Below are 26,327 nucleotides of genomic sequence, written 5' to 3' on the forward strand. Positions count from 1 at the left end.
AGATACTGAATATAGCTCCACGTGCCATACAGTAAATCCTTGTTTGATGCGTACCTGTCAATCCATACTCCTAATGTACTCCTTCCGTCTCCCCTTTCCCTTTGGTAACCATTAGTTTGTATTCTGTGTTGATGAGTTTTTCTGTTTTGTAAATGAGTTCGTTTGTTTTAGACTCCACATATAAGTGAGATCATGTAATATCTGCCCTTCTGTGCCTGACTGACTTCACTTAATATGATAGTCCTAGGTTCATCCATGTTGTTTCAAATGACACGATTTCATTCTTTTGTATGGTTGAATAATATTCCACTGTGTATGTCTGTATATGTGTGTGTGCACACACGATTATATATATATCACATCTTTGTCCTTTCATCTATTGATGGACATTTCATCTTGCTTCTTGAAAGCTGTTTTTACTGGGTAGAGAATTCTAGAAAGTGAAATGTGCCAGTTGCTCAGTCATGTCTGACTCTGCAACCTCATGGGTGTAGCCTGCCAGGCTCCTGTGTTCATGGAACTTTCCAGGCAAGAATACTGGAGTGGGTTGCCATTTCCTTCTCCAGGGGATCTTCCCAACCCAGGGATCGAACCTGCTTCTCTGGTGTTTTCTGTACGGGCAGGCGGATTCTTTACCACTGAGCCACCAGGGAACCCCAGTAGTCTTTCCTTTTTCTATGGCGATTTTTAGGATTTTTCTTTGTCTTTCGTTTTATACAGTTTTGCTCTGATATAACCAGATATGCTTCTTTTTATTTATTCTGCTTGGGCTTTTTGAATTTGTGGATGATGTTTCTTATTACTTCTTACATTCCCAGCCAGGATCTCTTTCACTGTTCCTTTTGCCCACTCTCTTTTTCTTCTCTTTCTGGGACTTCAGTTAAACTTACAATTACGGTTTCTCACTATAAGTTTGTTTTGACCTTTTCCTAATTTTTTAAGGTATAAAAGATTGTCCATTTGTAACTTTTCTAAAAAATTTTAATCTCGTAAGTTCCCTTCTGAGCCTTACTTTAGCTGAATTCCACAAATTTTGGTATGTTTTAAAAAATTTTTTCTTTCAGTGTAATAAAATATTCTTTAATTTCCCTTTAGACCTTCCCTTCTATCCACTGATTATTTAGAAGTATGGTATTTACTATCCACGTGTTTGAAGATTTGTTTGTTTTGCTTCATAGTTGAATTCCAGTTTGATCAGAGAACATAGATTGTGCAGTTTCAATCCTTATAGGTTTGTTCATTTGTTTTTCGCGCATTCTGTGGGTAATTAAGAAGAGAGTGTAAAATAAATGTCAGTTTGGTCCAGCTGATGGCCTTCTGTCCTTCTCCATCCTCCTGGCCGTCTGTCTGCTACTTTTATCAGCTGCTGAAGGCGGTGTTGAAGTCTGGAGCTGTAGTTCTGTCTTTTTCTCTGGCCGTGCGGGTCCTTGTCGCTGTGCGGGCTTCTCTCTGGCTGCCGCGAGCAGGGGCTGCTCTGCAGAGCGCTGTGCAGGCCTGTTATCGCAGTGGCTTCTTCTGTTGCGGAGCAATGAGGCTCAAGGGCACTGAGTTGAGCAGTTGCGACACGTGGGCTCAATAGTTGTGGTTCCCGGGCTCTAGAGCACGAGCTCAATAGTTGTGACGCATGGGCTTAATTGCTCTAAGGCATGTGGGATTTTCCTAGATTGGGGATCGAAGTCGAATCTCCTGCGCTGGTAGGCAGATTCTTCACCACAGAGCCAAGGAAGCCCCCGGTTCTGTCCCCAGTCCTGGCTCTCTTTAATTCAGGTATTCTGAAGCTCTGTTAGGCGCCCACGTGTTTATGGTTATTATGTCTTCTTGGCAAATTAACACTTCTATCGTTAGTTAATGTTCCTCATTATCCCTTACAGTATTCTTTGCTCTAAAGTTTGCTTTGTTTCATACTGATACAGTGACTCCAGCTTTCTTTTGATTAGTATTTGCATGGCGTATCCTCACACAAGTTGCAATTTTCCTGGTTCTTCGTATGCTGAGTAATTTAGGTTTATACCCTGGACATCTTGAGTGTTATGTCATGAGATTGCATCTTGTTTAAATCTTATGGAGAATGTCGATGTACAGTTGACCCTTGAACAACACAGGTTTGAATGGCACAGGCCCACTTAAATATGTTTTTCAATAAATATGTATTGCAGTACTACTTGAACTGTGGTTGACTGAGTCTGTGGATGTGGAATTGCAGATACTGAGAGGTGACCAGTTGCAGGGGGTGGGGATCAGTGTCCCTTAGGCCTAGGTTGTTCAAGGTCCAGTTGTATTTGTTTCACTGTCATTGACCTAGTTGGGTTCAGAGTATGTGTTCTAAGCAGCCCTCTGGGCATTGTGGTTCAAGGTCAGTTCTGTTTCAAAACCTGTTCAGAGCTGTCTGTATCTGACTTGTGTGCTGCTAGTAGTCACCTGACGCTCGGTTGGTAGTTTACCCCATAGATGAGAGGTGCTGGACATTTGTGTTTGCAAGTCATTTGTAGTAATCCAGACTAAGACTTGAGATTTTCTTGGGCACCAACTGATACAAAGGTGGGCTGCTGCCTGAATTCCTACCCCCAACATGCTGCCTCCTGGGACTAGCCCAAACTGAGAGTTTAAGTGACTTACAAGATGTTGGTTTAGCCAGAGTTGTATTTTAAAAATTAGTTGTGCATCTATTTAAAAAGTAAATTGATTAACTATTTCCCTAAACATGGTCAGTTTTGACATTTTCAGTTAGTAGGAGATGATTCTGTTTATGATCTGTTTAATATAAGGCTATTCATTTTTCCAGTTGATTTCCTTCCTTATAAGAGGGATTATTTATGAATTTTTATTTTGATCCTGTTTTTATTTCTAGTATTTTAGTTTTCTGCCCTGTAATATCTAAAGTTACTTTCAGGTAATAATGATTAGATTTTAATTTTGAGATATTATATACTTGGGTTTCAGATAACTTCTATCATTTATTTTAAAATCTTGTCTATAAATGTCAACTGAGTTAATACTAATGAAACTTACAACTTGACTTTTGTTGTCTGTTATTTTTTAAAATTCACATTAATGTATTATAACATAGAAAGCCCAGTTATTTATTTAGACTGGAAAGCTTTTATTTTAGCAAATTATTTATAATCAACTCATAACTGAAAAATTGACTTACCTTAATTCAACCTGGGGATTTATACTTAGCTTTTATTTTAAATTGTCACACACACACACACACGCACGCACACAGAAGACTGTACATGTAGGATGATGTAATTTGGATCACACTGATATTTTTCTAAATAAAGAGAATGTCTTAAAGAACAACCCTATATATGAGGAGAAAAGAAATCATAAACTATATTTAGCTTGGCATAAAATAACTTTTGCATAAGAACTTTAGCAATGAAACTGCAAACCTCCTTAGGATTGGGGCACCATTTCTGTAAGGCTCTGGCAATTTGGTAATAATTAATATCATGGCGTGGTTGCTATGTTACATTTGACTGCATTTTTGGCAGTAAATTCCAAGAGAATCTCTCTTTTCCAGGACAAAACACACTAAATCTTTGTGGAGATAATTCTGTCTACATTCTCACCTAATTTTTATGGCTAGAACTGAAAACAGTGGCTTTGAGATGAGAGGAAAGAAAAGTTGTAAATTCATTGATAAATTTGATAAATTATCAAGAATGCCAGACTGAAGGCAGCTTTCAATTTGATTAATTAATTTGTAATTCAATTTTTGAAACATTTTCTGAATATAGGGATTTTGGAGATTACTACCAAAGCTGCTTATCATTCTGAAAGTAGGGAGGAGCAGAGAGGAACAGAATATGTTTTTAGTGTAAAGCTTGCATTTTCTCCTGTCCTCATTTGAGCAGTGTGATTATTGGAATACCATGTTTGCCTGTCTTCATTCTGCTCTTGTTCCTTCTTTTGCCAATACTCTGCCTGGCTCAAATCAGTGCCTGATGGATGGTGCGAATTGGCGGTGGCCTGGAAACTTCGGGTGTGAGTCTGTATAATGCCTGAGGTGTGGATAACACCAGGTCTGACTGTCAGTAGAAAGCAGACTCTACAATTGATCCTTGTTATCCATGGTAACTATGTTCTAAAGTCCCTCAAACTAAATCAGTGGACACAGAACCATGGCTTCTAAAGGAATACAGGATTCTGTTCCCATGAGCCTCCCCTTTTTGTCACCTGATCAACACATAAGCTTGTTTCATGCTTCTGTTGAAAGACACCGTATTTAATATATATTGCCAATTCATTAACACTTAAAGCATGGCCAGCCCCCGCTGTGAGTCATCCTGGATGAAGCTCACCTAACACACATGAATTTTCTGGAAGGCGCATCGCATCCTTCTTTGGTTTAGGAGCAGTAGGTCACACTTCAACACTGTACTTTGGGCCTATTTTAAATAGCAGAACCACCAACAAAAGCACAGAAATGTGGAAAATGTGGCACTAAATGGACCATGAAAAGGACATTTCCTGTGGTATGACACCTGAAACAAGAAGGCAGAGTATCACCTGCTCAACCACAGCTGGGAGTGTGTATGCTGGGTGACGAGTTAGTGCTCACACCACTCTGCGTGTGTCTGTGAATGACAGGAAAAGTGCCACACGTATGGATTTTGGAGTTACAAGCACATTTTAACAAGTAGGCCTGTTTGTGAATACCGAATTCATGAGTAACGAGGATTAGCTCTGCTTCAAAGACTAGGGGTTTGTGTCTGCTAATCCCAACTTTCCAGACCATCCCTGCCCAACCCCTTCTCCGTCTTGCCAGCCACATGTCTGTTCTGTGTCTGAGTCTGTTTCTGTTTTACCAGCAGGCTCATTCTGTTGTATTTTAGATCCCACATGTAAGTGGTGTCACGTGGCATTTGTCTTTTTCTCTCTGACTTCACTGAGGATGATAATCTCTAGGCCCATCTATGTTGCTGCACATGGTAGGATTCCGTTCTTTTTCATAGCCGAGTAATAGTCCCCTGTATATACACACTGTGTCTTTACCCAGTCCTCTCTTGATGGAGCTTTAGGTCGTTTCCGTGTCTTGACTATTGTGAATAGTGCTGCTATGAACAGAGGGGTGCATGTATCTTTCCCAGTTTTAGTTTTGTCTGGATATATGCCCAGGAGTGGGTTGGCTGGATCATATGGTAGCTCTATTTTTAGTTTTTTGAGGAACCTCAATACTGTGTGGATCAATGCTAGTTTACTTTCCAACATTATTTTGACAAATAGCATAAAAATTTAAAGGCTTGAAGATAAACTAATCAACAGTATTTTAAACATTTAATTCCTATCTTTGTCTCAGTCCTCCCAGTAAAATGCAGTCAATTAACACATGGATCCTGGGCTTTACCTCCCTCCCCTGCCTGCCTCCTCTGATTTCTGACAGTATTTCCTCTCCATGAATCCAAAACCTACCCAGCCTTTGAACCCAACTTGTCTCATTTACACAAAAACAAACCAAAACAACCTTTCTAAGCACTCCCACAGTAATATTGTGTTTCTCTGAATTCTTCTGATCTGCCTGTACAGCTCGTTTTGAAATTTGATTCCATGTGGTGGTGGTTATTGAGCAAGATGTTAATCTTAGGTCCATTTCTGCCATGGATCCTACTTTCAGTTTAAAATCTGTTTGGAGGGGTATGTAAGTAACTAGTAAAAAATGTAAGTAACTAGTTAAAAATGTAAGTAACTCTACAGGGCACTGAAGGATAGGGGACAGATGATAGGAGAGGGGAGTCCTGAGCTTGGTCTGGAATCAGAAATCTGGAAGGATGATGATGTAGAGGAGGGCAGTGGGTGGGGGCTCTTGAGCAAGGGAGAGAATTAATTCATGAGCGGGGAGGGATATTGGGGGGATGGATTGGGAGGTTGTGATTAGCAGATGCAAAGTATTTTATGGAGAACGGATAAACAACAAGATCCTACTGTATATGGCACAGGGAACTGCATTCAATATCCTGTGATAAATCACAATGGAAAAGAGTATGGAAAAGAATGTATACGTATGTTTAACTGAATCACTTTGCTGTACAGCAGAAACTAACACAACATTGTAAATCAATTATCCTTCAATAAAAATTTCAGAGAAGCTTGAGAAAGATCTGGAAGACAGTGCAGTAGTCTGACTGGAGGGGCAGCACTTTTTGGGCCCGGGCGGGTGGTAAGGCCAGAAAGCGAGTGGGACAGAATTATAGAAGTTTATGTGCTAGATGCCAAGAGTTTACACTCTCTCTCTCTCTCTCTCTCTCTCTTTCTTGGAGAGGGAGGGTGGTGGCCAGGGATGACTTTATATTTTATTTTGTAAGTGGTGCTGAACTCAGAGGTTTTTATTATGTGAAGGGGGTTACATAATAGCGTTTTATTCATTTAGCCAACAAATAATTATTTCATGATTAAAATGAATTCGAGAAAAGAAATGCCAGAGCCTGTTGTCATAACTCAGGAGACGAGAGTGGCTGGGGATTGAGCAACCATAGTGGGCCTGGAAAGAATAGATTTCAAAGATACAACAAAGGATGAATTGATATGACTTGATGAGTCATGAACAAAAGGGATCTGCTTTGCACTATTGTGTTTCTTGATTTATGGTGTCTGTTGAGCCAAACTGTAAGCTCTTTGGGAGATACACTACATTTTACCCTCTGTTGTTGTAGGTGCCCATTGTCTTTTTATTCCAGTTTAAAGAATGTATTGACACTTGTTATTCCACACGACGTGACATTTTAGACAGTGTCCTATAACTCCCTAATAGAGAAAGCTGAGACTGAAGGGTGTGTCTTATGAGAAACAAATACCACTTTCATTAGTCCTTGAATCACTATTGCATTTAGTTTTTAACTGAGATATGATTATCATATCATAAACTATACACTTTCAGGGGACAATTCAGTGTTTTTGGTATGCCATGGAGTTTAACCACTTACCAGCTGATTTCAGGATATTTTCGTTACCTCCTAAAGGAACCCCCACCTACTTGAGCAGGCACCCTCTATTCCTCCTTATCCCCAGCCTCTGGCCACCACGAACCTGTTTTCTGTCTCTATAGATGTCCGTTCAGACTGCTATAACAAAATGCCACAGGCAGCCTGGTTTATAAGCAACAGAAATCAATTTCTTGTAATTCTGGAGGCTTGGAAGTGCACCAGCTGACTTAATGTCTGGTGAAGCCCCAGTTCCTGGTTCATACGTGGCTTTCTTCTCACTGTCTCTCTCTGTGGCCACCAGGGCAAGGGCGCTCTCTTTTGTAAGGGTGCTAATCCATTGGTGAGGACTCCACCCATGACCTAATTGCCCCTCAAAGCTCTCGCCTCCAAGTACCGTCACACTGGGTGTTAAGATTTAGCATATGAATTTTGAGGGGACACAAACATTCAGGTTATAGCAGTGGATTTGCTTACTCTGAACATATCATATAAATGGGATCATGCAGTATGTGGTCCATAAGTGTCTGGCTTCTTTGACTAAGCATAAAACGTTCAGGGTGCATCCACGCTGTAGCGCGTGTTGCGGATCAGCGCTTCCTCTTTACGGCCGAGTAATATTTCACACAATGGCTGCACCGCATTTGTTTATCTGCTCATCAGATTATGGACATTTGGGTTGTTTCTACTTTCCGGCTGTTGAGAATAATGCTGCCACGGACATTCATGTACGAGATTCTGTGTGGCCATATATTTTCAAGTCTCCTGAGCATAACTAGCAGTGGAATTGCTAATTCATGGGGCAACTCTCTGCTTGATGTTTTGAGGAACTTCCAGGCTATTCCAAAGTGACTGTACCATTTTACATTCCCACCATCAGTGTATGAATGTTTCAATTTCTCTGTATCCTTGCCAACTCTTGCATTTGTCTATCTTTTTTATTTTAGCCATCTTAGTGGGTGTGAAGTGGTATTTCATTGTAGTTTTTATGTGTATCTCCCTGATGGTTAGCGGTGTTGAGCATCTTTTATGGGCTTGTTGGCCATTTGTATATCTTCTTTGGAGACATGTTGGTTCAGATCCTTTGCCTATATATTTTAACTGGGATGTCTTTTTATTGTTGCTTTGTAAGAGTTCTTTAAATACTCTGAATTCAACCCCTCACTCGATTTTATAAAAATTTATGTGTATCTTCTCCCACTCTTTTAGCACGTCGTCTTTTCACTTTCTTGATAATATCTATTGAAGCAGAAAAGTTTTAAATTTCAGTGAAGTCCAACTCACCTATTTTTTCTTTTGTTGCTTGTGAGTTTTAAAAGATGGTTTACTTTTTATGTTTATGGCTGTGCTTTGGGGTCTTTGTTGCTGTGTGCAGGCCTTCTCCAATTGCAGCGAGTGGGGGCTTCTCATTCCAGTGGCTTCTCTTGTGGAGCACAGGCTCTAGGCTCCCACTCTTCAGTAGTTGCAGCTCATGGTCTTAGCTGCTCTGGGCCGTTGGGATCTTCCCGGACCAGGGATCAAACCCATGTCGGCTACACTGGCAGGTGACTTCTTTACCACTAAGCCACCAGGGACACCCCTGTTGGTGGCGATTTTGGTGCTACATTTAAGCAGCCACTGCTTTGTCCCAGATGTAGATTTATTTAATCGGGCCTATGATTTCTTCTAACTTTTATATCTGAGTGAGATTAGGGGTCCAACTTCATTCTTTTGCATGTGGCTACTCAGTTGTCCCAGCACCATTTATTGAAAAGACTGCTGTCTTCCCATTGAAGTGGTTTGGCACCACTATTAAATTTGAATTTTCATAAGTTTGACAATACATTCATGAAATAAGGTCCAGACATCTATTGTTCTAACATACTGACTTTATTGGGTTTGAATTTTACAGAGCTTGCTTCAGTTAGTGGTGATTGTGGATTTGGAGAGTATTTCTAAGACTTTTTGAAGCAATAGCATGAAAACCACTGTTAATGCCATGAAACTCGTGGTCCTTTCCAAAACCACAGGATTGTAGTCAGGAGCTGTCATGGCACAAAGCTCCCTGTGTTTATGGGTTGGCTTGCTGTTACCACTGATTTCTTCTGATAATTTTATGGATTGCTTCAAAGAGGATAACTTCAAAGAATATGAGTTTGGAATTTTAACCAGCCTATTAAGAATTCAGGACTCTGAGAGTGCTAATGGGTTTCCCTGCTGACTCAGTGGTAAAGAATCTGCTTGCCAGTGTAGGAGATGTGGGTTTGATCCCTGGGTCGGAAAGATCCTCTGGAGAAGGAAGTGGCAACCCACTCTAGTATTCTTGCCTGGGAAATCCCATGGACAGAGGAGCCTGGCGGGCTGGGTCTCCCGTTTTTTGCAGTTTCTGTGTGTCTCCCTGATGCTCGTGGTTACGGTCCTGGTCTGGTGTTCTGCAGTGCAGAGGGCTGCAAAGAGTCGGACCTGATGTAGTGACTAAACAACAAGCAAGGTGCTGATGGTACCTGGTTCCAGCTCCGTGCGTCCTGCAGGTGGTTGGCACCGTGATGGCTAGATTTGCCGTGACTTTCACACTTACTGGGCACTTGGATCCACCACATCAGACACGAATCCAGTAAATCCATAGCCTGGGCTAGCCTCGTACCCACATTGTGTGCTTTCCAGGGAGAGGTTGGGGTTACAGAGGCTTAGGAGCTGCTGTGCCCCAGGAAGCCGTGTCGTCCTCTGTGGCTCCCGTGTGCTCGCGTCACCCATCTGGATGGCAGCTGCCAGTAGACAGAGAGGCCACATATTGTCTTCTATATGGATGACGTGAATTTTCATCAAAGTTACTGTAAACGTCAGGTGCTACTACTTCCCAGGGAAAGCAGTATGGCTACTCAAAATACCTTTGATATATTTAAGCCCAATTTTGTACATAAAAATGTGAGAAAAATTAATGCAGAGGCCACAGCCAGGGATAAAATATTTGCAAAGGATATATCTGATAAAGGACTGTTAATCCAAAATAATAACTTAAAAATAAATCGAGGTATAGTTACTTATAATAGTAGTTTCAGGTGTACATAGGATGCTTAAAACTCAACAATAAGAAAACAGCCCACCCACTCAATTAAGAAATAGGCAGACGACCTGAACAGACATCTCACCAGAGAAGATATACAGATGGCCAAAAGTATATGAAACGATGCTCCGCACCATACGTCATCAGGGCAATGCAAATTAAAACAACGATGAGATACTGCTGCACACCTATTAGAAGGGCCAAAGTCCAAAATACTGACACCATCAAATGCTGGTGAGAATGCGGAGAAATAGGAACTCTCGTTCACTGCTGGTGGGAGTGTGAAATGGTACAGACCCTTTGGAGTATGGCAGTTTTTTTCAACACTAAACATATCCTTGCCGCATAATCCAGGCGTTGTGCTCTTTGGTATTTAACCAAAGGGGATGAAAACTTAGTCCACAAGAAAAACCTGCACATGGATATGATGAAATAAAATTATTTTCGAGACAGGACAAGAAAATTTTTAAACATGAAATTCTCTTTGCCCGTTTGAGCCCCTTTCCCTCTCACCTTTAGTGAGCATGGTGTATTTGCATTACATATTAACTAGATCCCCCTAGAAGATACAGGAATGCCTCCTTGCCAGAATAAAAGGCCATTTCCCCCTGGTGCCAGCAAGGTAACTCCTTAGGAGATAATATTCCTTCCCCAACCCTGCAAGGGGCCACAGGAACCCACTACTGGCCTTGTGGGACAAGGACACTATCAATATGTTACTCCCCAAAACTTGCATTACTGTGCCTTGACCTCTAAAAGGTGGAACGGTCCTTATAGCTTTCTGAAAGACTGTCTCCTGGGGTTATAATCCTCAGGTTGGCTCAAAATTGTCCATTTCTTTGTTAGATTGATGCGTTGATTAATTCTTTTGTTGGTTAGATGTTTATTGAAGTTTTATTCATAATTGCCAAAAGTTGCGAAAGCAACTCTAGTCCATCCAGACAGTGGAATATTCTTCAGTACTAAAAGGAAATGAAAACCACTACAATATTATAAAGTAATTAGCCTCCAATGAAAATAAATAAGTTAATTTAAAAACATAAAAGGAAATGAGTTGCCAGGTCATGAAAAGACAAGGAGGAGCTTTAACTGCATATTACTAAGTAAAGGAACTCAATCTGAATAGGCTACATACTGTGCAATTCCAACCATATGATATTCTGAAAAAGATGAAACTATGGAGGTTGTTTAAAAGATCAGTGATTGCCAGGAATTTGGAGGAAAGGATGAATAAGCAAAACAACCTTCGGGGCGCTGAGACTCTTCTGTGTGATCCTGTGTGTGGCTATGTCTCTGCAGGCTGCGCAGCACTTGCAGCGCACCGTCCGGTCAGCTGTGGCCTTGGGGCGCTGCTGCGCCAGCCTGGCTTCACTGACTGCCGCAAAGATGGCACGCTGCTGAGGGCTGCTGAGAGCTGGGGCGGCTGTGCACGTGGTCGGGGAGCATAAGGGAGATCGCCCTGCTTCCCACTTGATCATGCTGGGAACCTGAAACTGCACTAAAAAATAAAGTCTGCTTTGAAAATACGATTCAGGGCGGTACATGTCAAAGGCAGGAAGTCCTTTAGAAGTTCAGAGAAAGGAGAAATCGCTGTTGGCCTAACAGGGAAAAAGTTAAGATTTGAGCTGTGACTGAAAGAATGAGTAGAACCGCAGTGACTGAACGGTGTTTCCACGTGTGCAACCTTGGCTGAGTTTGTCCTCAGACCCTTGGGTTCTTCCTGGGGTTTGTGGGGGGGTTCCTGGAGGTTGCAGAGGTGAAGTGCTTGGGACAGAGTTGAGCAGGAGACAAGTAGAGCTCTCAACAGATACTGACTGAATACCTGCTCTATGGGTTAAAAAAATTTTTTTTATTGAAGTATAGTTGATTTACAGTGTTTCAGGTATATAGCAGAGTGATTCAGATTCTTTTACATTATAGGTTATTACAAAATATTGACTATATAGTTCTCCGTATATGTAGTACTGTTTAGCTGTTAATCCCAAATTAATCCCTCTCCCCACTTTCCCTTTTGGTAACCATAGGTTTGTTTTCTATGTCTGTGAGTCTGTTTCTGTTTTATATGTAAGTCTGTTTGTATCCCTTTTTAAGATTTCACACGTAAGTGACATCATATGACATTTGTCTGACTTCACTTAGTATGTTTATCTCTAGATTCATCATCCAGGTTGCTGCAGATGGCCTCATTTTATTTTTATGGCTGAGTACTATTCCACTGTGCCTATATGTATGTGTGTGTGTATATATATATAGGTGTATATATAGTATACAAAGGGCTTCCCTGGTGGCCCAGACAGTAAAGAATCCGTCCGCAATGCGGGAGACCTGGGTTTGATCCCTAGGTTGGGAAGATCCCCTGGGGAAGGGCATGGCAACCCACTCCAGTATTCTTACCTGGAGAATCCTGTGCACAGAGGAGCCTTGTGGGCTCCAGTCCATGGGGTAGCAAAGAGTCGGACACGACTGAGCGACACACACACACACACACACACAATATACGTATGTATATGTATTATACACGTATACACAAACACACCACATCTTTATCCATTTATCTGTTGTGGACATTTAGGTTGCTTCCATTTCTCGGCTATTGTAAATCATGCACAGTTGTTGGACTCACGCTCTTGCTCAAAAAAAAAAAAAAGAAACCGCCTGCTTAACTATCACAGAAAGAGGCCAGCATGCAACAGGAAGAAAGGCCCAGTGGTAAAAATTGCTATGTTGTGGTCTGGGAACAGTTAAGTAAGCCATACTTGGGTGATAGAGCTGGTTAAGTAGATCAAGAGAAATTTTATTTTGTGTTTTGAACTCCAAAGGGAGCAGTCTGTAGACAGTGGAGATCCTTGAGATATTATCAAAAAGGATTTTGATAATGTTTTAAGAATAATTAGAGTTTAAATCAATATAGGAAGCAGGGATTTCAGCTGTGACTCTTCCAATAATTTTGAAATCATTGTAGCAGTCTTTAGCTGGTTTGTTTAATGGGCAGGTCATTTGTCCATCTAAAATGGACTTGATCAGCATTATAAAAGTAAACAAGTTTTTTTCTTTCCTTAGTTTAATATCCTGGCATTCAAACTTTGCTTCAGATGATTTAACTAATTTGTAAATAAATCATCAGTCTTAGAGTCTTTTTGACATTGGCCTGGGGAAATGAACCCTATAGTCTTTCCTATAGAGATAAACTCCTTTCATCTTGTACTTTTTCATTTATCTGCGCAATGGGGTTCTCTCTTTCTTTCTGTTTAGTAACACCTTTATTGAAGTAGAATTCACATATTATAAAATCCACTCATTTTTAGTGTATCATTCAGTGGTTTTTAGTATGTTCGCAGCGCTGTATAACCACCACCACAATTGCAGAACTTTTATCACCTCCAAAATAAACCCTGTATCCCTTAGCTGTCATCCTGGGTCCTCTCATTTTAACTTCCTTTATAGCCATTAATCTACTGAAATGAGAATTGAAAACAGTTCCTTCTAAAATAGCATCAAAAACAGAAAAGTAAATATTTGAAAACCAGAAAACATTGAAAGAAGCTGAAGACCTGAGTAAATGGAAAGACATCCATGCTTATGAGCTGGATGCATCTGCACCTGTAGCAGTTCAGTTCAGTCGCTCAGTCGTGTCCGACTCTGCGACCCCACGGACTGCAGCACGCCAGGCTTCCCTGTAGCACAGAGCCAGTCAACATCTCAGCAGGCTTCATTTGGGGAATTTACAGAGATTGGTCTTCAGATTCATATGGAAATGCAAGAGATCTAGAATAACCAAGACAATCTTAAAAAAACGACAAAGTTGGAGATTCGTGCTTCCCAGTTTCAAAACTTACTATTATACCAAGCCATGGTAGTCATTACAGACTGTCAGGGATAGAGGTATGTAAGGGTAGAAGTATGTAGATCAGTGGAACAGAATTGAGAGTCAAGAATAAATCCTCATGTCTTCATTCAGTTGGCTTTCAGCAGTGATGTCGAGACAACCAGAAGAGGGAAAGAGAGGTCTTTGTGTCTCATGGTGCTGGTACAGATAAAAATACTCGGAGGCGAGGATGCAGAGAAATTGGGACTTTTACACATTGCCTTGGGAATGTAAAACTGTGCAGCCACTTTGGAAGACAAGTTGGCAGTTCCTCAAAATGTTAAACATAGAGTTACCATATGATCCAATAATTCCACTCCTAGGTGGATACCTAAGAGAACTGAAAGCGTGTTTCTACGTAAAACCTCATTGCATGAATATTCATGCATCATGCACAGTAGCCCAGATGTGGGAACAACTGAAATGTCTATTTTCTGGTGAGCGGATCAAATGCAGTATGATATATTCATACAACTGAGTATTATTTGGCAACAAAAAGGAATAAAGTATTGACACTTGCTACAATGTGAACGAACCTTGAAATCCTTATGCTAAATGAAAGAAACCAGTCATAAAAGGCCACATACTGCATGACCCTGTGGGTGAGGTTGTCCGCTGTAGGCAAACATCAATACAAATATAAACAGAGGCAGAAAGCAGATTAGTGGTTGCCAGAGGCTAGGACAGGGGTGAAGGGGTGTGTAACCACTAATGGTACAATCTCTTTGGGAGATGACGAAAATGTTGCGAAATTAAATGGTGGTGATGGTTGTACAACTCTGAATATATTAAAAACCACTGAAATGTATTCATACTTTAAAAGCATGAGTTTTATGGTTTGTCAATTATATCTCAGCAAGTTGTTATATTTTAAAATGTATGCTTAATGAGATATCACTGCTTTACAATTTTTTTTTCATTTTCTAGTTAGAAGTAGGATTTAGCAGAGTTAGTTCCCTTTTTATTTTTTTTAAGTCATATTTGTTTGCTTTTACAAAAATATGTGTTTCTCTAGAGTATTCTGGCTTCCTTATGTTTATGTCAACTTGTCACCGTAATTATACCTTTTGGAAACTGTATCAGGATGCGTGCAGTAGAGCTTGGGCTCTGGAGCCGGTCAGACGCAAGGGAGAAATTTACAGGTTCCATGGGCTTGGGCAAGGGATTGAATGTCACCTGTCTTGGCCTCCTCCTTTGTTGTGTTAAATAAGATATAATCTGTAAAGTGCTATTGATAGTGTTTGGCACAGAGTAAGCTCAATAAATATTAGCAATTGTTACTGTTAGTTTACAGTTAATCATTATTTGATCTCCCTCTCAATGTATCTGCTCTTACTCCCTGCATCTATAATTGTTCTGCCACGTGAACTTATGTTTGTGTGTATTTTTGTTAATTACATGCCTAAGGGTGGAATGACTGGGCCACGATTTTTTAAAAAATTTAAAATGATCTTATGAATTCAATATTGGCCACACAGACTGAAAAATTTTAATATGGTGACAAATGGTTTCATTCCTAACACTCAGTTGTCTTAATGAAGGAGCATAATCCAGTGAGCTCTGTGCCTTTCATTCATGGATAAATAAAGTTCTTATCTCCATCACTGACTTACCAAGGTCACCTTGAACAAGTTGTTCAATTTCCTTTTCTTCTATTTTTCTTGACTAAACTGAGCATAATAATTTCACTCCGACTAATGCTGTGATGTGAATAGTGATTAGCTCCACAATTATAGACGATTTTGTGATAAAACTGTGCCAAATAATACCTTCACTTCAGTGCTATAGAAAGTATGATTATAAAGTGATATATAGGAAAGAAACGTTACGGGACTTTGTTTGAGAAGAGTGTGCACTGTGGCTTTTTCTTAGCTGTTTGCGGGGATATTTGCTAAAGCTTTGGTCTCCCCTTGCAGTTTTCTGTTGACCTTTCTATGCATCAAGTTAATGAAGCCTCATATGTCAACTCAGTAACTGAAAGAAAATGCAGCCAGAACTTTCTCAGGCTATTATTACTTTTTCCTTGTCTATTTGTTTTAGGTCTGGACTGATTGTGAGTTTGTAGGAGAGCTTGCTTAATTCTAGCTCTCTTCCCACAACGTTCCTTCATTTCCCTTTCACCCTCAGCAGTTACCACCTTGTTTAAAATGACTTAGCCAGCAGAGCCCAGTTTGCATTTATCTTAACAGTTCTTGAGCACTCAACGGGGTGGGGATGTTTGGCTTTATGGGAGGTTCTCCTTGTTAGCTCTGGATTATCTCCTGTCAGTGGAGTTCATTCACTTTCCTTCTAAGGTGACAATCAAATATCATTTACTTAATGACAAGCTTTTGGGGGTTAAAATTCATTTCCTTCCTGACAAAGTTGAGTTTTATTTTACATCATATAACCTTAGGAAAATAGTCTAAGCTTAGGAAGTCAATTTTAAGCAACCGTCTAAAAGGAAAAAATAATTTACCTGACTTGCCTTAAAAGTCAAACCCTCAGGCCTGAGAAGCACCCCAGGACAAGCACCCTTTTGGTTTGGTTTTGTTTAGTTCTTCATAGCATTCTGAGCTTGGAACAGGACTTGGCCTCTGGTGGGTCATCAGTGGATGATTGTTAAATGGATAAACGGATGCACTGCCCAGAGCTGCAGCATTAACCGTGGCTTTTGTTGGTCAAGTTGTGTGATCTTGTTAAGCCCCCATTTTCTCATTAGGAAAATAAACATGATAGTAACTGTCTCATGGGATTATGGTGTTGGATAAACCTGGCCAGGCATGTCAGACCCTTAGGGTAGTGCCTCATACCTTGTAAGCATCTGATACATTTTAGCTTCTGTTGTTAGGTCTGTGAAAGGGAATTAGATTGTATTTGGAATGTTTCACAAAACAATGACAAAGTTTCCAAACCTCCCACTGTGATTCCATTGATAGATTTCATCGAGTGTTTTTGGCAGAGGCACTGGTCAGATGGTTGCTGGGGAGACAGTCTGCTTCACAGGGTGTTTTTTGGAAGCACCAGTAGTTAGTTCCTGGTTATAAAATCACTAGGAGCTTTTGAGGAGATGAGATACTAGACATCAGGGCTGAAGTTTGGGAGTTTTATTTTATTTTTTTAAGTTTTGGAGTTGAGTAAACGTCACCACGTTATGACTCTTGAATAAGGACGCTTGAAAACAGAAAGAAACATGTAGGGAGACAACATTGATACTAATGATCAACTGATCAATGAGGTGATTAATTTTGGAGTGTAACTTTAATTATTTAGATAAAACATTCTCTAATGAAAACTTAAATTTTCCTCAGCTCTTCACAAGGGAAAATGCTTCTACCTAGAAAATTCCCGATTCTTCCTGCTGTCTTAGTCCCACTCAAACAAGGTTGAAAAACATCTCATTTACTTTATTTAAGACAGAAATATGATCTGGAGATAGAAATTATTCTAAGTGACAGAGACCCTTAATGAACTATTTTTCTTATCTTCCAAGGCAAAGGTGCATAGCCCTGTAATATTTGAGGGAGAAAAAAAGGTCAAACCAACCATAGCTTTGGAAACTGCTTCCCGTGAGGCCTTTCTCCTCCACCCAGGAAGTCATCCTCCTGTAGGTTCTGTGGGGAAATCCAGGTGTCAAGGAAAGCAACGTTTTAAGATTAAAATTAAAAAATGTCTTAAAAATTTAAATTTAAAAAATTTGAAAAGTGCCCCTCAGTTATAGATTTTCTTTGAATGTAATGGCTTCACTGGTCCATGGAAATCATCCCTTAAGATATTAAAAAGTGACTGTTCATGAAGGAGGGCTTTGTGCAAATATAGTGAAAGTCAGTTAGATGTGTCTGACTCTTTGTGACCCTATGGACTATACAGTCCATGGAATTTTCCAGGCCAGAATACTGGAGTGGGTTGCCATTCCCTTCTCAAGGGGATCGTCCCGACCCAGGTCTCCCACGTTGCAGGCGGATTCTTTACCAGCTGAGCCACAAGGGCAGCCCAAGAGACAATCGGGTTTACACTCCCAGTGTTCCGTGTTGTGCTTGGTTACTTAGTCGAGTCCGACTCTTTGGGACCCCATGGGGGCCGTGCTCCTCTGTCCATGGGGATTCTCTCGCCCAGAATGCTAGAGTGGGTAGCCCATCCCTTCTCCAGGGGAGCTTCCCAACCCAGGAATCGAACTGGGGCCTCCTGCATCGCAGCTGGATTCTTTACAGCCTGAGCCCCAGGGAAGCCCAAACGCAATAAAAAGTCCCAAATGCGCTCTGGACTTTTTGTTGCTGTTTAGTTGCTAAATCATGTCTGACTCTTGTGTGACCCCTGGACTTTGTTGCTTGTTTTTTTTAACATGAACGATGTTTCTCCCTCACTGTCATACAACCTCTGGCTTGGAACTGCAGGCAAACATTTTTATCCATAGTGCCAACCAATAGACACTAATGAAACCGTAAGGAATAGCATAGACTCCTTCTGAAGAACATGATCTTTCAGAGAGTGGGTGAATCCCACAAATAGCGGGGGAAATCCACAAATAGTATTTTCGGGACTCTACACATCCGTCAGGGAGCTGGTAGAGAAGCTTGACTCACTAACTGAATGTTAGCAAAACACGCCTTTCCGTGTACTTTCAGAAGCTAAGTGAACATTATGTAGTTTGTTCTTTCTTTACCCCCCAAATTAGGAAACTGTGGCATATGATTAGGAAATTACTGGATTTAGACATGATTGTCCGCAGTAGAGAGCACCTCGGAGTTGAAGAGAACACACGGCAGTATACTCTGAAAAAATCAGCTGCTTTTTCTCGAAAGAGCAATTGTCGCTTTTGTTCATTGTTGTAGTTCCAGAATCTTACTTAAAATTGGGATATGTCTTTACAGTGAGTGGTAGATCCAGACAGAGTGGGATTTTAAGTGCAATAAGTTATCTCTTATCTCATAGAGCAGACAAACAGAATTCTACCACAGGATCACAAAATTTTTCTGCTCAGTTCAGTTCAGTCACTCAGTCGTGTCTGACTCTTTGCGACCCCATGAATCGCAGCATGCCAGGCCTCCCTGTCCATCACCAACTCCCGGAGTTCATACTCACGTCCATTGAGTCAGTGATGCCGTCCAGCCATCTCATCCTCTGTCGTCCCCTTCTCCTCCTGCTCCCAATACCCACTTAGCATCAGAGTCTTTTCCAGTCAGTCAACTCTTCACATGAGGTGGCCAAAGTACTGGAGTTTCAGCTTTAGCATCATTCCCTCCAAAGAAATCCCAGGGCTGATCTCCTTCAGAATGGACTGGCTGGATCTCCTTGCAGTCCAAGGGACTCTCAAGAGTCTTCTCCAACACCACAGTTCAAAAGCATTAATTCTTTGGCACTCAGCTTTCTTCACAGTCCAACTCTCACATCCATACATGACCACAGGAAAAACCATAGCCTTGACTAGACGGACCTTTGTTGGCAAAGTAATGTCTCTGCTTTTAAATCTAGGTTGGTCATAACTTTTCTTCCAAGGAGTAAGCGTCTTTTAATTTCATGGCTGCAGTCACCATCTGCCGTGATTTTGGAGCCCAAAATAAAGTCTGACACTGTCTCCACTGTTTCCCCATCTATTTCCCATGAAGTGATGGGACCAGATGCCATGATCTTTGTTTTCTGAATGTTGAGCTTTAAGCCAACTTTTTCACTCTCCTCTTTCACTTTCATCAAGAGGCTTTTTAGTTCCTCTTCACTTTCTGCCATAAGGGTGGTGTTATCTGCATATCTGAGGTTATTGATATTTGTCCCGGCAATCTTGATTCCAGCTTGTGCTTTTTCCAGCCCAGCCGTCAATCAAATGCCCTTAACTAAACTAGATTCATAGTGACCGTAAATGATCTTTGCACAAAATCGAGGCAAAATTCTCTTTGTGCTGACGATATTGAAACCCTCGCCACTTCTTGAGGTAACCAAATTCCACTGGAATGAGCCTTAAATGAAAACACTGTTGGTCTTCCATGCTCCCAATGCCAGGAGCCTGGATTCAATCCCTGGTCAGCGAACAAGAGCCTACATGCCGCAGCTAAGAACTAGCACAGCCAAGGAAATAAATAAATACTTTAAAAAAAAAATTACTTGTCTTGTGCAAAAGAACAAGGATTAATCTTTTTGAGATGTTACCAGAATTCTTCCAGTCAGAAGCAGTCCAGCATCAGCACGTTGGGAAAACAAGGAAGTGGAAGGGAACAGTACCTCACAGGCTCATTTGAAGAGCAGTGAAAAAGATGGCAGGTTTACAATTATTATGAGACAAGTAATCACCTATACCCAAATAACTATTAGAAAGTGCACTGAAAAACCATAAAAGAACAGGTATCTTGGATGATTGTTTTTAAAAATGCAATGAAAGGCACTCTCCCATTCATCACAATAACAAAACTGAAGACACGTAAGAGTAACCCCTGTTAGAAATGTGGAAAACGTGAGTAGGTGAAAATGTTACTTAAAGGCATTTAAAGAAGAATTTAATAACTGGATATATATGCTGCTCTCAAGAATGGGAATACCTAATACTGTAAAGCAGTAAATTCCCCTCAAATTGATTTATGAATGTTTTGAAAACTTGCTCAAAGTAATTTTAAAGTTAAATGGGAAAAAAGGAAGTATGTGAGACCAGCCAGGAAAATGCTGTTAAAAAACAAAGGATAACGATGAGATTTTGGAGGCATGCATTTCCTATTTACACATTTGCAAGTTTTCATTTTTTGTAAGTACTTTTGTCCTTAATTTTAAATTAGAGAAACAAGTAATAAAGCACTAACCAGAGCTGTAATAAATTATGGTCCAGCCACAAAAAAGGCTGAAGAGTGTTGTGTATGTGTGTGTGTGTGTGTGTGTGTGTGTGTGTGTGTGTATCTCCATTGAAAGAAAGGGTGTAAAGATTATACTGAAGAGGAAATGTATATTTCTGTATAGTTGGTAGTATTTTCGTATTATCAGGAGATACTGTAAACAACTGTATGCCAATAAATCAGTAACCTAAGTAAAATAGACAAATTTCTAGAAAGACACCAACTACCAAGGCTGATTTGAGAAGTGAAAAATGTTACTAGACTTGTGAAGAGATTATGGATTAGTGACTGGAAACACTTTCTACAAAGAAAAGCCCTGGCCGGCTGGCTCACAGCACACGTTGAAAGGTTCTGTTATGCACCATAACCAGGTGGCCTTTAGCTCAGAATGCAGGGTTGGTTTCACGCTGGAAGTCAGTTCATGTGAAACAGCATTATCAGTAGGTGCAGGACAAATAGCAGTCGGTCATCCCAGTAGGTACAGAAAAACACACAGACCTAGAGAACAGATTTGTGGACACAGTGGGAAGGAGAGGGTGGGCCGAATGGAGAGAGTCACATGGAAACAGACACGTTACCGTGTGTAAAACGGATGCCCAGTGGGAATTTTCTGCGTGACTCAGGGAGCTCCACCTAGCGGGGTGGGAGGGAGTGTCGCGAGGGAGGGGACGTATGTGTACCTGTGGCTGAATCATGTTGATGTATGGCAGAAACCAATACAACACCGTAAAGCAATTAGCCTTCAATTAAAAAAGTAAAAAAAAAAAAAAAAAGCTAAGAAGCCAGTCACGGAATACCACATATTCTGTGATTCCGTTTCTGTGAACTATCCATTCTAGGCACATCCAGAGATGTAAAGCAGATTAGTGGTGGCTGTGACTGGTGGAGTTTGCAGTTAATAATGAGTGACTGCTAATAGGTGCAGGATTTCTTTTATGGGATGATGAAAATGTTCTAAATCGATGTGCTGATGGTTATACAGCTCAGTGAGTATATTAAAAACCGATAAATTATACACTTCACTTGGATGAATTGTATAGGAATTTTATCTTGATAAAGTTGTTATATAAAATGTACTAAAAGCGTGCAGAGCAGTATGTTATGAATTTCCTGCCAGCGAAACAGTCGCTAACCCTATCACCTGTACTTGCCTTAGTAGTGATCTGTGTGCTCTGCCACTTCAGTTGTGTCTGGCTCTTTGCGACCCTGTAGACCGCAGCCCGACAGGCTCCTCTGTGTATGCTTTTGTCAAATAAGGTCACGGTAAAACACTGTATTCTTAAAAATTGGGATGCTATGTATGCACGATACGTCGGTGTATTTTCCCTTCATGCCATAGTTTAATCATGTAATGGATCTGGTGGCAAAATTTCTCACCAGCTGTATACTACCGTTGTTGCTCCTTTGCTCAGTCGTGTCCGACTCTTTGCGACCCCGTGGACTGCAGCACACCAGGCCTCCCTGTCCATCACCAACTCCCGGAGCTTATTCAAACTCATGTCCATCAAGTTGGTGATGCCATCCAACCATATCATCCTCTCTTGTCCTCTTCTCCTCCTGCCTTCAATTTTTCCCAACATCCGGGTCTTTTCTAATGAGCTGGCCCTATGTATCAGGTGGCCAAAGTATTGGAGCTTCAACTTTAGCATCAGTCCCTCCAGTGAATATTCAGGACTGATTTCCTTTAGGATTGGCTGGTTTGATCACAGCTCAAAAGCATCAATTTTTTGGCTCTCAGCCTTCTTTATAGTCCAACTCTCACATCCATACACGACTACTGGAAAAACCATAGCTTTGACTAGATGGACCTTTGTTGGCAAAGTAACGTCTCTGCTTTTGAATATGCTGTCTGGGTTTGTCATAGCTTTTCTTCCAAGGAGCAAGTGTCTTTTAATTTCGTGGCTGCAGTTGCCATCTGCAGTGATTTTGGAGCCCAAGAAAATAAAGTCTGTTATTGTTTCCATTGTTTCCCCATCTATTTGCCATGAAGTGATGGGATCGGATGCTGTGATCTTTGATTTTTGAATGTTGAGTTTTAAGCCAACTGTTTCACGTTCCTCGTTGACCTTCATCAAGAGGCTCTTTAGTTCCTCTTCACTTTCTGCCATAAGGGTGGTGTCATCTGCATATCTGAGGTTGTTGAGATTTCTCCCGGCAGTCTTGATTCTGGCTTGTGCTTCATCCAGCCCGGCATTTCGCATGATGTACTCTGCATAGAAGTTAAATGAGCAGGGTGACAGTATACAGCCTTGACGTACTCCTTCCCAATTTGGAACCAGTCTGTTGTTCCCTGTGAGGTTCTAACTGTTGCTTCTTGATCTGCATACAGGTTTGTCAGGAGGCAGGTGGTATAATACATTGTGTATTTTCCCTTTATATAATAGCTTTAATCATGTAATGGATCTAGTGACAAAATTTCTTACGCACCTCATTAATAAAATTGTAACAGTGGGATTTGTTGCATTCTTTCTATATACCAACATTGTGCTGAATTCTTAGCATGCATTTCATCATTTGTTTTTCACAACATTTAATGATGGCCCCCATATTTTCCGTCACTCTTCCGTTCTGTTCTCCAGCATACCAGAGCTTACGTTCATAAAATTGGGTTACTTAGTCAAACACCAAAGATGCACGGCTCCTCTTATGAGCAGGTGCTCTGATGATACAGACTGTAGGTCTTCATTTCAACTGGTGTTAATGTGATCCTGGCAGTTTTAAGAACACATTGATAAATCCACCCATGTATGTTTAAGAAAGATTTTTAAGTTTAAACCATTTTGCATTTGTTACAGTTGATTTCTAACTGAAGGAGAACACATTTTCTAGTTACTTGTCAGTTTTTTGTTTAATGTAACACTTAATTTTAGATATAATCAATGGCAAAGATAATTTTGAGTTTTTTTTTTTTCTTCCCCATTGCAAATATAGGCTAGCGCCTCAGCCAGTTTGGGCCACTAGCAAAATCCCATTGGCTGGCGGTTTACACAGCAAACATTTATTTCCCATAGGAGGCTGGAAAAGCCTAAGATGAGGAGGGGCTAGATTTGGTTCTGGGCCAAGGCCCTCTTGCTGCCTTGTAGACGGCCACCTCGTGCATCCTCACATGGAGAGCCGAGTGAGGGCGTGTGCTGTGAGCCCTTCTTCCTAGAGGCGGGGACCCCCCCCATCCTGACAGCCCCACCCCCATGACCCCAGCTAACCCCAAGCGCTTCCCGAGGGCCCCACCTGTGGATACCTTCGCATCAGGGCCTGGACCTCCAACATACGAGTTTTGGGTGGGGTACAGTTCTGTCCATAGCGACTGACTATGGTGAAAATCTTGTCCGTAAGTGCTAACTCTTGCCTTTTTTGTTTGTTTGTTTTTAGTATTATGTGCCAAGAACCTTGCAAAGAAAGACTTCTTCAGTAAGTAAACACCCACTTTTGCTCTTTCACTATTGATATTCTTCACATATTTCTGAAATTTAAAACTTTTTCAAAAAACACTGGGTGTATTCTCCTAAAAGAAAAGAATAGAAGCCCATGGTTTGACAAACTTCATTTCCCAGTTGACTACGGCACAGAGGCTCCTTAGCTCCAAGGCACAGAATTTATAACTCAATCAAGAAAAACTCTCTCTCATTCCCTATTCTGGCCGCACCATTTTCTCTGCCTTTCCATCCATTAATATATCGCTTTCTGCTGAAGTGTTCTCCACTCAAATACAGATGAGACATTTTTCTATAAAGCATCTGAGTTTCAGTAAAACTGATAGTCAAATTTGATAAATTAAATCACACTTGAAAAGTCGTGTAATGAAAGGAATTGTAAAAATAAAAATAATAGAGAGTCATTTTCTTATGAAAGGAATCGCTTCTTAAGAAGCTCACCTACTATAAAGTAGGTGCCCGGAGCAGGAAAATTTTCACACTCTTTCTGATCCTCACCAGAATGCTGCTTGGTTCCTAAGTGGTGTATTATTCACACTCTCAGGTGAAGAAACTGAGGTTCACGGGCTTTATTCAAGGAGCTAAGAAGGTGCAGAGGGATGGATCCCATCCAGGTCTGTCTCTCAGACCTGGCCACCTCTCTGATCTTATAAACCTGTCTGATTCACACTCCAGCATTTAAGAACCTACCTAATGAAAATTTGGTGAATACTGCTTCCAGAGATAAAATAGACAAAGACCAGCAAACACAATGTCTAAGTATTATTTTTTAGAAAGTACAAATACATTTATTTGTAGACACTTTTTCCTCCATTCAACTAGTAGTGATCTTCAGAAATAGAAATCTGAATTTAAGCCTGTTTTTAGAGTTTCATTACTAGTGTCTAAAAATCTGAGGAGGATGTCATTCTGGGCTGCTTTTCTGAGAAAGCTTAATGGAAATAACTTATTTTGCTGATCGAAACTGACCTTAAATTTGAGGATGAAATACACCAGGATAGTTGGGTGGTCTTGACGCACCCTTTACCTGCGGGACCGTGTTCTGTGTCGCATTGACAGACCTGTCATCTCATCCAGTGTGGCTGTCCCCTCTCCTCCAGGGCTCCCTGACCCTTTTGCAAAGATTGTTGTGGACGGATCTGGGCAGTGCCACTCAACGGACACTGTGAAGAGCACATTGGACCCAAAGTGGAACCAGCACTACGATCTGTGAGTCGGATATCCTACAAGGCACTTGGGAGTGAGAGGAGAGGCGGGGTCTAGCTTGTAAGGAAAGCATTTTTTTTGAGAAAGGGATCACCAGCTTCTTTCTGGTAACACACGTGGATGGCCGAAGACCCAGTGCCTACTTTTGGAATTCATACACTTGGGAGTTCTTGCATTTGTCTCCATACATTGTTTATGGTTTGCTTCTGTAACTGTGATCTTCAAACATTCAATCTCCTGGCCCTCTCTAACAGGAAAAAGGGGCTATAGTTCAGGTCCTCTATATGCTACTACTGTTTTTTCAGCAAAACCATGAGCATAGTTGTAAAACGCATCATTTGAAATGTATTATTATACATATTTATTATGTTGTTCTTGTTGTTTAGTCTCCAAGTCATGTCTGGACCCCATGGATGTAGCCTGCCAGGCTTCTCTGTCCGTGGGATTTCCTAGGCAACAATACTGGAGTGGGTTTCCATTTCCTTCTCCACGTATTATACGAATATTTTATACACACACACACATACATATATATGCCGATTTTAAAAATTTTGCTTAGATGGTAAAGAATCTGCCTGCAATGCAGGAGACCCAGGTTTGATCCCTGGGTCAGGAACATTCTCTGGAGAAGGGAATGGCTACCCACTCCAGTATTCTTGCCTGAAGAATTCCATGGGCAGAGGAGTCTGACCGACTACAGTCCATGGGGTCACAAAAAGTCGGACACGACTGAGCAACTAACACACACACACGTTTTTTGCAAGAGCAAATAAAGTTTGGTATGAGTGAATGTATATAAGCCCACTCGCCATCCGACAACTTCTTGTATCCAGTCGTTACGTGGATTGCCCTTTGAAAATCACTATTTTCTCTTCACCTCTGTTTTCATGTCCTTGCCGAGAAATTTTTGTCAGGTAACGCTGAATGATTACTGCTTTGTTTTACCGCCACACCACAGACTGTGCTGGTTTTGAGTGGGTTTTTAGTAGCTGGATCCTGAGGCCCATTTTCAATTACACTGTGGCACAGGAGGTGGTCTGGAAAGCGGTTGTCAGTCCAAGTCCTGGA

The 26,327-nt window shown here is 41.0% G+C and overlaps 1 protein-coding gene across 5 annotated transcripts in view; it reads left to right on the plus strand.

The window, feature by feature from the left end:
* Window positions 1-26,327, plus strand: part of SMURF1 (SMAD specific E3 ubiquitin protein ligase 1) — a 92,150-nt gene that overhangs the window by 42,792 nt on the left and 23,031 nt on the right. For all 5 annotated transcript variants that reach the window (XM_018040222.1, XM_018040224.1, XM_018040226.1 and 2 more), the window contains exons 2-3: window positions 23,992-24,030; window positions 25,154-25,262. In XM_018040222.1, coding sequence (XP_017895711.1) covers window positions 23,992-24,030; window positions 25,154-25,262 — 148 coding nt within the window. The remainder of the gene's footprint in view (window positions 1-23,991; window positions 24,031-25,153; window positions 25,263-26,327) is intronic.

This window comes from Capra hircus, chromosome 25, assembly GCF_001704415.2.
Source record: "Capra hircus breed San Clemente chromosome 25, ASM170441v1, whole genome shotgun sequence".
Classification (NCBI taxonomy): domain Eukaryota; kingdom Metazoa; phylum Chordata; class Mammalia; order Artiodactyla; family Bovidae; genus Capra; species Capra hircus.